General features: G+C 55.0%; 1 protein-coding gene across 1 annotated transcript in view; it reads left to right on the top strand.

Annotated features, from left to right (window-relative positions):
• MTCL2 (microtubule crosslinking factor 2) overlaps positions 1-12,328 on the top strand; it is an 82,169-nt gene extending 69,841 nt beyond the window's left edge. The window contains exons 14-16 of the mRNA XM_065414374.1: positions 465-535; positions 9,906-11,346; positions 12,166-12,328. Of these exons, the coding sequence (XP_065270446.1) occupies positions 465-535; positions 9,906-11,346; positions 12,166-12,315 (1,662 nt within the window). The 3' untranslated portion in view covers positions 12,316-12,328. The remainder of the gene's footprint in view (positions 1-464; positions 536-9,905; positions 11,347-12,165) is intronic.
• Positions 12,329-13,879: the final 1,551 nt, after the last annotated feature.

The raw sequence follows: 13,879 nt of genomic DNA, 5'->3' as shown, positions 1-13,879 counted from the left end.
TGAATGGAACCTCACTGGGCGTGGCATTTATGTAACCCTTTGCACCCTGAGATCTCAGAGGGGGGCCATTGTTACCAGGTGGGTTAATGTGGCATCAAGATTATGGGCAGGTTCAAACATAGAGCCCTGAATACATGGCTTTAGATCCAGGCTTGCCGAGCACTGACAGCTCTGCCTGGCGCCATGGGGGCTGTAGGTCTCTTTCCTGGGGGCCTAAAGATGGATTTAGGTTCCTAACTTTAGGCACTCCAGGTGAAAAGTTCTGGCTCAGTGAGGCCATTGTAGAGCCGGGAATGGAACCCAGGAGTCCTGGCTGCCAGATGAGCTGTACTGTCACTGGATACAGGTGAGGTGGGAAGTTGCCAGTGCAGCTCCTTGGTTTGGAGTCCCCTGGCCTGACGTACCATTCCCAAGTCCAGATTGTGGGCCAGCTAATGTCAGCGCTTCCTCCTGTGTCGTTCTAGACGCTCAACGAAAAGATCACCGACAAAGAGACCGTTTCTGAAACAGACCCCAAGGGAGCCAGTTTAAAAAGGTGAGACACACCCACCCACTTGGTACAGGGCAGCCTGGCACTGCTCACTCCTCCTGGGGGGTGGGGGGTGAGGGCAGGAGCCTCAGCCCAGGGCTGCAACTGGTTGGTGAACGTGGGCTGATGGGCTCACAGCCCTCCTTACAGGTGTCCCACTGCCAGGACCCCCAGCTCACCTCCTCAGTATCTGATGGCCTTCACATCTATCTCAGTGGGCTCGTGCTGGGGACCTGCTTCCCCCTACACACACTTTGGGGGGAGGCTGCTGCTCCAACCCCTAGAATGGTGCCCTGCAATGTTCCCTCCAATTTTCTCCATCCCTGTGCAGAATGAATTTTGTTATGGGCACCAATATCGAGGTAATGCGTGGGTGTGAGCCACCAGTAGAAACCAAAAACCTAGATATAATATATATTTTTTAAAAGTTACCATAGGGATAATTACTCCAGTCAGGACAGGTTAGGAATTTTAGAACTCACTACTCAAAAAATTAAATTTAAGCATAAGAAGGAAATAAAATTATGAAATGCACAGACCAGTCAAAAAACTAAAATAACAGAGAATATATGTGCATTGCAGGAAGTACCAAGAAGTAACAATAACAACACAAGTATGTGTTGGGAGGGGTGTGTGTGTGTGTGTGTGTGTGTGTGAGAGAGAGAGAGAGAGCTGCTGGGGAAGTGTATAAGAGCCTGTGCGTTGTCTCTTTAAGCAGAGAGGCACTCACCAGAACTCAGACCACAGCAGCTCCTGAGCCCTATCCCCACTCTGCGGAGATGGGGTACAGGGGCATGGGGGAGGGGGACACTGTGAAATCGGCACCCCACCCCTGCACCCTCTGCTCTGCACAGCAAGCAGGAGGGTCCTGGGAGCCGCTGGCCAGGGGCTCGAAGGCAGAGGGCAGGAGCAATGCGGCGGCAGAGCAGCGGGGGGAGGGGCACCTGAACACACGCACGGCAGTTGATTGACTCTTAGGCAGCAGCGCAGCTTAGAGGGAACATTGGTGCCCTGGGGTAGAGAGGTGAACTTGACCTCTCTTCCACAAGGAACATGAGCATAAAGCACCATGATTGGGCAGGGGCTGGGAGATGCTAGGGAACTCCAGGGTGTTACCTAGTTACTGTGCGAGGGATTTGGGCGGGGGGTGCCCTGTTCACACAGGGACCTGGCTGCAGGGTGGGGGGAATCATTGCTGTTTTTGTTGTGCAGGGGAGAGGTGCACATTCTGCTCCCTGGGTGCTCCCAGAGCCTGCAGAGGTGTGTGAGTGGGGCAGGACCGCCAGGGGGGCGGGAGCTGGGGGGGGGGGTTTCGAGTGCGTCTGGGACAGATGCTCAGGTTTGAACCCAAAGGTGAATGCATAGGGTGGGTTTGCGGCCAGCCCTTGCAAACAGACTTGTAGGATTTGGCGTATGACCCCCTGAACCCTGCTCTGCCCTGTTTCCAGCCCGCATTCAGCCAGCATTCCCCCAAACATGCCATTGCTCCATGCTCCGAGTCCTGAGCATGTTCTCCCAGGGACCTGCCTGTGGCAGGTTCACCTGAACCAGGGGAACCTCTCCCAAAGCAAGCTCCTGTACAACAAAACGATACTCAAGGCAGGCTGGCCAGGCAGGCTGTACCTGGCATAACCTGACCCAGAACAGTCTCTTCGCTGACTCAGGCTGAACAGTGCTGGCACAGTGAGGGGCCAGGCCAGGCTTTCAGGTTAAGACAGATCCCAACTTCACCCAGAACTGAACACTTGGAGGAGGCAGCCAGCCCTTTTCATCTCGACTGTTGGGCCCTGATTGGCTTCTGCCTGCTCCTGGCTCTTCTAGCCACTGGAATACCAAATCTTATTGGTCCCACCAGCAGCTGATCATGGGTGGCCTCTCTGGGCAGCTCCTGAAGGTTTAAACTTGATGCTCATTTCCCCCCCAAAAGACACCTGCTTTGGGTGGAGTGTGCCAAGGTGGTGGGGCCTGCAGCAAGGGGCACCCAACACCGGGTAGCCCCCCCCTTCCCCCCCCCACACACTGCATGCACTGCTGAGCTGGCTTGTAGCCATAAATCCTGCCTGAGGACAGGAAGCTTGGGTGGTGTAGAACCCTTCCTTGCAGCTTGTTAGCCCACCCAGCATTTCACCACACTGTGCAAAGGCCCAGCAGAGTGAGCAGCAATAAATACCGCGTGTGCTCCTTGAGATCACAGCTCCAGCTGTGTAATCCAGCCCGTCTAGAGCCTGTTAGCCATGCAGGAAACATGCCCAGAGCAGCTGCATTCAGAGGGGACTCAGCACGCACTGGAATGATTCCTTGGCATGACCCCAGCTGCAGGTCATTTATGTTCTCATCTTCCTCGGCTCATCCGGGCTGTAGGCTTCTTACAGCATTTGTAATTCCTGGCACCTCTTCAGCTCTCATCTGTCAGGCTCTCTCTTCTGCTTCTGGGTTTTCCCCGCTCTCCAGCGTCTTCGCTGTTGGGGCTGCGCCAGGGATAGTGTGTGGCTGCCTTAGCCACTCCTCTGGGTTTGCTCTCTCATTTGGTGAGTTACAACAGCCCTGAGAGCAGCCACTTCTCATCTAGCGTGTTGAAGATGATTGTGTGTCACAATTCAGGGCAACTGGACCTGGATCCTCCTCCACGGTCCAGCAAGAAACCCTGCAGAGAAACCCACCGGTAGCGGAGTGTTGTCAAGTTCTGGATCAGCCCAGGAGGTCAGTTCAGGTTGAGAACCCCTCCGTGCTGCACAAGGGCAGAGTGCCCATGCGTGCGGCTCTGGCGCTTCCTAGCACAAACACATCGCTGACGCTCCGAGCAGAGTCCTGAGAGTGAATCCCAGTCTGGTTCCCCCTGCGGGGCAGCGCCCCTCCCTCAGGCTGGCACAGCGCTAGCACAGGTGTATGGCAGCACCGCCCAGAGGCCCAGGCTGGACCAGGGCCCCCTTTTGCTCAGCGCTGGGTGGACCCGGAGGCATACAGAGCTCACCCCTTTGGTGTGTGATGCCCTCACTGCGCAGGTTCAGGTCCCCAGGGAAATGGGTGTCTTCACCCAGTCCTATGAGCTGAAGCAGGCACCCAGACCCCCTCCGGGGAGCAGCTCTGCACAACAGAGCCCAAGGGCTGAGCCTGGGGGGTCCCTGCCTCCCTCTCCCTTTCAGACGAAAGGCAGGCGTGAGTTTGCATTGCCCCCAGCTCCTAATGTCAGAAGCCGTCATAGGTGCCAAGATTCTAATCTCCTGGGGTGGTGCTCCTCTAGCTTTGCCCAGGCCCCACTTCCACTCCACCTCTTCCCCCAAGGCCCCATCCCTGCTCCACCCCCGCCCTGCCTTTTCCCGCCCCTCCCCCAAGTGCGCTGCTCCATCGCTCTTCCCCCCTACCCCCTCAGTGCCTCCTGATGCCGCGAAACCGCTGTTCCAGAGCAGGCACTGGGCAGGATGGGGAGGCGTTGATCCGCAGGGCCCAGCAGCGGGCAGGAAGCACTGGAGGAAGGGAGAGGTTCTAGTAGGAGGGCTGCCAGTGGGTGCTCAGCACCCACCATTTTTTTACTCCATGGGTGCTCCAGCCCCAGAGCACCCACGTAATCGGCGCCTATGGAAGCCATTATTCCAACAAACCCCAGGGCGGTAGCTGGCCGTGTATGTCAGAGAGCTGGAGCCAGGGCTAGCAGAAGCAAAGCCATCGGGACCATTGAGCCAGCGCTGTGGGGAGAACAGGAGGGGCCTAGCTGTTCACCCTAGCCCAGAACAGGTCCAAGCCCTCGTCTTTGTGAGCAGCCGAAAGAGGCTTGCTGGGCTGGGCTCGTTCTTTTTCTGCTGGCTAGCGAGTGGTGTTGGACAGCTGGAGGGGGAAGCAGCAGGGTTTGTTGCTTATGTGTTGGTGTGGATCCCACTGCAGGGCACATGCGTCTCATGCACAAGGCCGGAGTTTGTTTGACGAGCAGAGTCTCTCAAGGCTGCCCATGTGCCTACACATGCTCCCATAAAGGGCAGGGCAGCCATGACCCTCCCTCAGGTCCCTCTCACCACCTGCAGCACAAAGATGGAACCTGGCGAGTGTCCGACCTGCTAGTTCTTAGCTTTGGCTGATCTCAATCTACAAATGGCAAGAGCTCTTCCGATTCTTCCACATACGACTGCCATGATCTACATCGACCTGTCTGGACTGAGTATTGGCTGTCAGACCCCACTGGACATTCCCCCTCCCCCCCAGACACACACCCCCTCCCGGATGCAGCTACTTAATATGGTGTCAGAGCCCGCCGGACATCCACCCTGGACAGAGCTACTTAATGTGGTGGACTTGAAACCTCAGGATGTCAAGCCCTGGCCAGCCTGTGAAGGACTCCCCACTGAAAGCTGGGCACGGCAGGTATCTAGGAGAGTCACACATACCGAGCAGGGGTTTGGAGTACCTGTTGTTCTGGGCTAGAACTCCCAAGTTGTGAGACATGGCTGAAGGTCCATCTTCTGGAGCAATCTGTGGAGTTTCATCAAAACCTGAGGATCGTGCCCAGAGCCCTGCTAGTAGAAAGTGTTATCCAGTGCCCCGTCTAGCAGACTGACAGTGTCAAAGCCCAGCATGGAGAAGATAATGCTGAGAAGGGTCCCTGCTCCGGCGCCCGCACTGACACTCCCCGCAGCACCAAATCAGGCACCATTTCCTGTTCTCAAGTCACACCAAGAGGAAGCTCCAAGCACAGAGGCAGACTCCAGATTGAGCTCAATGTTCTCCCATAAAGACAGACCACATATAGCCCCTGGGGATAAAGCCACCACGCCCCGCACAGCCCGAGGGCTGCTGATAACGAGCAGCCTGTGTCGGCGGCAGACTCCGGTGGTGCCTCAGCGTCGATGCCAGGACCTTCATCATTGCTGAAGAACCTGCCTGCACCAGTTCAGTCCCCGGTACCAAAAGTGCAATAAACACCAGTGCCGCCTCCAGAGGGGATCTGCTGCTCCTTCATCAGAGCATTGTTGCCCCATCTTCCAGCCGAGAGCCCTCTCTTCTGTCATCTGTGTCAACCTCTGGTCCAGCCAGGGTTGTCTTCTCCGTGAATGAGAGACTCGTTGGCCTGGCCAGGGCTTTGTGGCAGATGCCTGCCGCAGTAACACTCTGTGTGAAGTCTCTGACAGGGTTCAAATGCGTCTCTACTCACCCCAGCCCAGGCTTCCCCAGTCATGTCAGTGGTACAAGAACAGTCTCAGTTGAGCAAGAGCATCCCTAAGGACAAGGACCCTGAAGGCTCAACCTCTTTTGGAGAAAGTCGTACTCTGCCTCAGCTGAATGCAGCTAATTGCCGGGCTGTACTGGGTCGCCCCCTTCCTCTTGAAGGTCCTGCCCAGCGACAGGGAGCAGCTCAGGGCCGTCATTAAGAACAGCCAGTTGGTGGCCAAGATGGCCTTACATCGGTGATGGACACCTCTGACACTGCAGCTCGGTCTATGGTCACCGCTGTGACAGTGCACTGAGTGTTGTGGCCCTAGGCATCAGGTACCCCGAGAGAGGAACAGGCCATGACTGAGCCTTGTCCTTTGATGGCACGGAGCAGACAGATGGCGCTCTACACCCATTAAGACTCCAAGACCATCTTGTGCTCCCTGGGGTTTACGCCCCAACCCCATACCGTCCTCAGCCTCCGTCAAGGCAGCGGAGCCATCCTGCCATCCAAGGCAACCCAAGTACCACGCCAATACGACAGAGGGTACCAGCCTTCCTCCTCGGCAATGCACCCCTCCCTGTTGGCAGGCGTTTGGATGTCTGTCTCACACCTAACCCCCAGCACAATCCTCAGGCTGGGGAAGATGGGCGGGGTCACACCTACCTCATCTACAGGGCCCAATCCAGTTGGTGGACCCAGAGCACGCCTAACTCCACACCCAATGGCCAGAGGAGAAGAACCCCTTTATAAAGTTTAGCCAGTGGTTAGGGCACTCACTAACCCCATCCCAATCCCTTCCCCCCATCAGGCAACAGGGGGAATTGAACTGAGGTCTCCCACATGCCAGGTGAGCGCCTCAACCGCTGGGCTAAGGTTATGAGGGAGGAGCCAGCTCACTTGTGTGGAGTTAAGTGCAAATGGCGCCTGGCTCCAGGATCACAAGCAGCCATAGATGCCAAATTCTGTGAGGGAGGCGGGCTTAGGACACACCCTCTCATCGTCAGCATCTCCCGTGGGTTAGCTTAGGCAGCTCGCTGCTCAGTGCGCTGGCTTCTGTGAATCCCACTCTGCGGTGCCTGGCTCCCCTGTGCCTTGCGTAGGGAGCCCAGGCCCCTAGCTCAGGCTCTCTGGATTGATTGCAGTGATTTTCTGGGTGCTGAAAAGTGAGGCGTTGCAATGCTCAAGTCCCTTTGCGGATCCGTGCAGAAGCCCTCATGGCCAGGCTGCCTTACGCATCTTTCCATATGGACCTGATGATGCTCAGCATCCCCCTGTCATCCCCAAGGCAGCTTCGGAATTCTGCCTACCCGTCAATTGCCTTGTCAGTGTCCTTCCCAAACCCCACTTGACCCTGAGGGAAGAGAAGCCATATACTTTGGCTGTGGACTGAGCTTTTCTCTGCTATCTTAACAGGACTTAACACCCATCAGCCGCCAGGCCTCTCTGTACTTATCCCCAGCCCATCGAAAGGCCATGCCATCTTGCCATAGAGAATCTCTAAATGGATCCCATTGTGCATTTCCATCTACTGGCGGATGGCTGGTGAGCCTCTCCCTCCATATGTCACCACACACTCCACCAAGGCACAGGTACTGTCTTTTGCCTGCTCCAGGAACATGCCTTCTCTGAGATTGGCAAGGCTGGAACATGGAGCAACCCACTGACTTTTGCTAAACATTACGTCCTTGACATGGCAGCCAGGGCAGATCATGAGTTTGGAAGAACCATTCTTTGACAGGGTCACTGGCCTAGTGGATGGGGGGTGGGTGGGGGAGGGGGAGAGCAGTAGATGTGATATATCTTGATCTTAGTATGACTCGTTCTGACACAATCCCACGTGGTGATCTCATAAGCAAACTAGGAAAATGTGGTCTACATGAAATTACTGTAAGGCAGGTGCACAACTGGTTGAAAAACAGTACTCACAGATGTTTTCAATGGTTCGCTGTCCAACTGGGAGAGCTTATCTAGTGGGGACCTGAAGGTGTCTGTCTTGTTCTGTACTAGTAAAATTTTTCATTAATGACTTGTATGATGGGTTCATTCACAGAGACCCCCTTGGGACTGTCACCTGATGTGCTGAGACTACCTCTGAGCCTGTTTTCTCTGCCAGTTTGGGCCTCCAGAACCCTGTCTTGTTGAGCCAGATACGCTAATCTGCTGCAACACAGACCCAGGGTCTGACCCATGCCTCCAAAGCTGCAGACTTAACTGAAAACGGCTTAGCAAGTGCTCCTGTCTCTAGCACCCAGACACCCAACTCCCAATGGGATCCAAACCCCAAATAAATCCATTTTACTCTGTATAAAGCTTATACAGGGTAAAGTCATAAATTGTCCACCCTCTATAACACTGATAGATATGCACAGCTGTTTGCTCCCCCAGGTATTACTTACTCTGAGTTAATAAGCAAAAGTGATTTTATTAAATATAAAAAGTAGGATTTAAGTGGTTCCAAGTAATAACAGACAGAACAAAGTAAGTTACCAAGCAAAATAAAACAAAATACTCAAGTCTAAGCCTAATACATTAAGAAACTGATTACAGATGAAATCTCACCCCCAGAGATGTTCCAATAAGCTTCTTTCACAGACTGGACTCCTTCCTAGTCTGGGTTCCAGCAATCACTCATACCCCCATAGTTACTGTCCTTTGTTCCAGTTTCTTTCAGGCATCTCTTGGGGGTGGAGAGGCCATCTCTTGAGCCAGCTGAAGACAAAATGGAGAGGCTTCCAGGGCCTTTTATATTCTCTCTCTTGTGGGCAGAAACCCCTGGAGTTTGTAGCCACCTGGGCAAGTCACTTGTCCATGAATGATTCAGCTTTTTGCAGGCCAACGCCATTGTTTGCATGTTAGTTTGAACGTTCCCAGGAAAGCTCAGATGTGGATTGGCGTCTCCCAAAGTCCATTGTCAGTTAAGTGTTTCTTGATTGGGCACTTACTGAGAATAGTCCTTTCTCAATGACCGAATGCTTCACTGAGGCTACTTAGAATCAAACACATTGAGATACAAGTACATAGCCAATATTCATAACTTCAAATATAAAAATGATACACACAGACAGCATAATCATAACCAGCAAACTATAACCTTTCCATAGACACCCCACTTGACCTCCTCTGTACAAGACCTGGTGCAACCATAGGACCCTGGTTGCAGCAATGATTTATACGGTCATAGTTCATGTCAATAACGTCACAACTTGGATAATGGAGTGGAGAGTATGCTTATAAAATTTGCAGGTGACACCAAGCTGGGAGGGGTTGCAAGTACTTTGGAGTACAGGATTAGACTTCACAATGACCATGATCAATTGGTCTGAAATCAAAAAGATGAAATTCAGTAAAGATAAGTGCAAAGTACTTCACCTAGGAAGGAAAAATCACATGCACAAATACAAAATGAGGAATAACTGGCTCAGCAGTAATATTTCAGAAATGGATCTGGGGTTATAATGGATCATAAATTGAATATTGGACAACATGATGCAGTTGCAAAAAAGGCTAATATCATTCTGGGGTGTATTAACAGGAGCTATGTAAGACATGGGAGGTGTTCTACTCAGCACTAGTGAGGCCTCAGATGCAGTACTGTGTCCAGTTTTGGGAAACGCACTTTAAGAATGATGTGGACAAATTGGAGAGAGTCTAGAGGAGAGCAAAACAAACAAACAAACAAAAAGGTTTAGAAAAACCTGCCCTATGTGGAAGGGTTAAAAGAACTGGCCATGTTTAGTCTTGAGAAAAGAGTAAGACAGTCTTCAGATATGTTCAGGGCTGTGATAGAGGGGTGTGATCAATTGTTCTCCATGTCCACAGAAGATAGGACCAGAAGTAATCAGCACTGTAAGGGTAGCTAAGCGCTGGAACAGGCTTCCACGGGAGGCTGTGGAATGCTCACATTGGGGGTCTTTAAGAACTGGTTGGACAAACACCTGCCAGGGATGGTCTGGGTTTTACTTGGTCCTGCCTCAGTATGGCTTTGAACCATGAGGGTACTGCGGGAGGCTCGCAGTGGCATGTGCTTTGGGCCCTTGTATCGGAGCATGAGCAGGAAGGGGGAACAAGCGAAGGCCCAACAGACACTGTTATTCCAAACACTCCGGTCTCGTGCATGGGGCACTTGTGTACTTACAGTGGGATCCACAGCATCTCAAAGAGCCGCCATCACTGGAGTTCTTTACCCGCCTTTCCCGTGTGAGTTTTGACCACTCCCCTCTTCTCTCCACTTAGGACGAAGTCCGTTTCCTCGATGTCTGAGTTCGAAAGCTTGCTCGACTGTTCTCCCTACCTTCCAGGCAAGACCAGCCCTGTGATCCCTGACCACGCACGAGGCAAGGTGTCCCCAGCCACACAGCTACTGCCTAATGGCATAACAGACCCTGCAGGAGTCCACCCCAAGAACTGTACATATGTGACTACAGAGCAACCTGCCCCTGAGAGCCTGGCAAAAGAGAAGCCGGGCATTTCCTCATGGGATTATTCCCGGGCAAACAACCTCTCTGGGCAGGATCCAGCCCAGAAGCAAATGCAGAGGAGCTACACGGCACCAGACAAGACCGGGATCCGCATCTATTACAGCCCTCCGGTGGTGCGAAGACTGGAGGCGCCGCTAATCCACAACAAGGAGGGGAAGATCATGACTGAGCCGGGCTTCCTGTTCACAATGGCCAAGCCGACAGAGCTGGAGGAATCCGACCGCTCGGAGAACACATACAGCAGGTGGCTGTGCAACTTCTCCAAGCAGCACCGCGAGCTGCTGGACAGCCGCAGTGCTGACAAGGCTGGGCCCTCCAGCCCCAGGTTCCCAGCCTCCCTGCACGATTTTGAGATTTCCGGCAACATGAGCGACGACATGAAAGAGATCACCAACTGCGTGCGGCAGGCCATCCGCTCCAGCTCGCTGGAGAGGAAGGTGAAGAGCACCTCCAGTCAGACCACGGGTCTGACAACCGTCGGCACCCAGACCATTCAGATGGTGAGTGTCGGCCTGCAGACAGACACGCCCCGGGGAAACCTCCACAGCAAGAGCTGGTCCCCACGCAGCTCCTCCCTCATGTCTGTGCGTAGCAAACAGATTTCTTCGTCTCTGGACAAAGTCCACTCCAGGATCGAACGGCCCTGTTGTTCTCCCAAGTATGGCTCCCCGAAGCTCCAGAGACGGTCTTCCTCCAAGCTCGACAATTCGAAGGACAGAAGCCTGTGGAACCTTCATCAGAGTAAGCAAAATGGGTCGGCCTGGGCTAGGTCGACCACAACCAGAGACAGCCCAGTCCTCAGTAACATCAACGATGGCCTGTCCAGCTTGTTCAATGTTGTGGAGCATTCTGGGAGTACAGAGTCCATCTGGAAACCAGGCTGTCCAGAGAGCAAAGCCAAGCCAGAAGCCCCGAAATATGGCATCGTGCAAGAGTTCTTCAGGAACGTGTGCGGGAGGGCTCAGAGCCCCACTTCTGCCCTGGAGAAGAAAGAATCACCGGGAGATGATGGCACCAAAAAGCAGGATCACTCCCAGCCAGCCACCTGCCATCCATCTGAAAATGTCTCCCGGAGCTTAAACAAGAAACTCCCAAAGCAAAGCAGCAGCGAGGAGCCCAAGGCGTCTTCCCCAAACCAGGGGAGCAAAGATGGGGCCCCAAGGGACCTGGACATCACATCTGTGATAGCCAATGAGGTAAGAACATAAGAACGGCCAGACTGGGTCAGACCAATGGTCCATCTAGCCCATTATCCTGTCTCTGCCAGTGGCCAGTGCCAGATGCTTCAGAGGGAATGAACAGAACAGTTTATTAAGTGATCCATCCCCTGTCATTCAGGCCCAGCTTCTGGCAGTCGGAGGTTTAGGGACACCCAGAGCATGGGGTTGCATCCTTGCCCATCCTGGCTAATAGCCATTGATGGACATAGCTTCCATGAATTTGTCTCATTCTTTTTTGAGCCCAGTTATACTTTTGGTCTTCCCAGCATCCCCTGGCAGCTTTGTTTTTACCCTAGCGAATGACACAGACTTCAGGGCAGAGCTGGCTGACAAAACAAACGTGTTTAGCTTCTGCGCCTCCCCAGCCTGAAGTGTAGTGCAGCCCCTCTCCACCCCAGGGGCTGGAGGGGCCCCACTGGCTCAGCCCTTGGCTTCTCCCATGCAGAGAGTGCTCCCCACATGGGGGCTGGGTACACACCCTCATTCATGGAGCTGGGTAAAGACACTGGCAGCCTGGGGGACCTCAGCCTGCACCCGCGTCAGGGCTTCACACTCTAAAGAGCTGGCTCTCGGGGCAGGCACTCTGCCTCTGGGCTCACCCAGTGCCAGCCCCAGGGGGCCCTGGTCCCAGCTGGGTGTTGCTGCAGTACAGTACGGTTGATAAGAGCAGTCCCCTCTGCTAGCACTGCACCTAGCCCGAGGAGATCTGCCCTCGAGTGGTTACCAGACTGGTCCCAGCTGCGTCTCCCCTGAGCCCTCCACATCTCTAATCCCCCCTCCTCTTTCTCTTTGCAGGACACAGCATGCGACTGCAGCTCCCAGTCCCTCACCTCCTGCTTCGCCCGGCCCTCCCGCTCAGCTGTCCGGCACTCCCCTTCCAAGTGCAAGCTGCATCCCTCTGACCCCAGCCGGGCGGAGGAGAAGGCAGGGCCTCTGAGTGAGTGAGTGAGGGCAGCGGGGACTGGGCTAAGCCGTGTCTGCTTTCTGCGGCCCTGACGAAAGAGCACGCTTCCCGCCTGCACCAGCTCCGCCGCAGCCTGCGGGACCCACCCGCCCGCCCCAAGAGAGCTGTGCTGGGGTCCCAGTGGGCCCTTCGCTCTCACAGAGACACAGGCGCGTGCACATCTGTCTCCTAACTGTTCCCCAGCTGATGGGGGCGCTTAAGAAGCAGATGCTGCAGGATAGTTGGGAACGGAGGCTTCCGGCGTTATGCCTGGACCCGGTTCCAGGGACGGAGGGGAAGTTACTCTGGGCGGGTGTCTCCTGACCCCCAGGAAGTAGCCTGCCAGCCTCACTGCTCCTGCAAGGGAAGGATGATTCCAGGAGAGAGGAGGGCGTCCCCAGAGCCTGGGGTGGGGAGCTCTGTGCAATTTCCATAGACCTGCACTTCAGGGAGACCGACTGTTCCCATGCAGCTGGCGGGGGGTGAGGGGGGGAATGAAGAGATGGGCCCTGCCTGCCCTGGGATGTGGGAACTGGGAACCACCGCCCTGCAGCAGCCTCTGGAAAGCCGGCAAAGCTAAGGCCCCGAGCCTGGGACTCCTTGGGGCCGTGCTGCTGACAAGCACCCTGGAGAGGAATCAGCAGCAGGAGCGTGGAGAGCAGCTGGGTCAGCGCTCAGAGGAAATGCCCCGGGAATGCTGTCACTGCACTTCACAGACAGGGCTGGGGGCCGGGGGGGGGGGGGGGGGGGGGGTGTGCTGTATAAAGCTGATTGATGTGTGTGAGGCTCTTCACTGTGTTGTCTCCCTTGTCATGTTGTCTTCGAGTGGCACTGGCACGCCCCTTCACTGACACGGCCTCCCCTCCCCCGCGCCTTGGGGCTTTGTGCAAACCCAGCCCAGGGTGGATTGCCCTGCTGTTGCATCAGCTGCTGCTGCGGTGCTCGGCTCGCCTCCTGTGCTGGAAGGATGCCGAGGGGAGGATCACGGGGGCAGGCACAGGGCACGTTCAGGCCCTTCTCCTCACCCAAACAATGTTTAATTCCCCACCCCAGCAGCAGACTGGCCAGTGCAGGAGGCTGAAGCAAGCTGCCCCCCTGGAATGCTTGCCAAGCACCGAGCTAGCGCGCTGGCCTAGTGGCTGCAGCGGCTCCCTTTGTCTCTGGCTCGCCTAGCGGGATCCTGGCTCAGAAGCTGAGCAACCGCCTGGCCTCTGAAAGCCTGATCTCAGGCAGCACAGCCAAAGGCAGATGGGAACAGGAGCAAATGCAATGGGGGGCGGGTAGACTGCAGTAGAGAGGGGACCTAGCAGCCTCGCAGAGCATAGGCCCGTGGGAAGTACAGTGCGTGTTTTCCCTTCTCCGGGGTGTGTGTGTGTGAGAGAGAGAATGGGTGAATGTTTGTGTGTTCTCTCTTCCCCTCCCCTCTGGAGCATTGGGCCGAGAGCACTGAAACCCTGGGGACAAGATGAGCCAGGCCTGTGTTCCCCCGCAGCTGGTTCTGAGCAAGGTTCTAGTTACAGTGAGTCTGACAGCGGCTCAAGCCAAGGTGGCAGCATTTCCCTAGGT

Source organism: Emys orbicularis, chromosome 12 (assembly GCF_028017835.1).
Source record: "Emys orbicularis isolate rEmyOrb1 chromosome 12, rEmyOrb1.hap1, whole genome shotgun sequence".
Lineage (NCBI taxonomy): Eukaryota > Metazoa > Chordata > Testudines > Emydidae > Emys > Emys orbicularis.
Note: the sequence above shows the minus strand (reverse complement) of the source record. Positions and strands in the feature narration are given on the sequence as shown.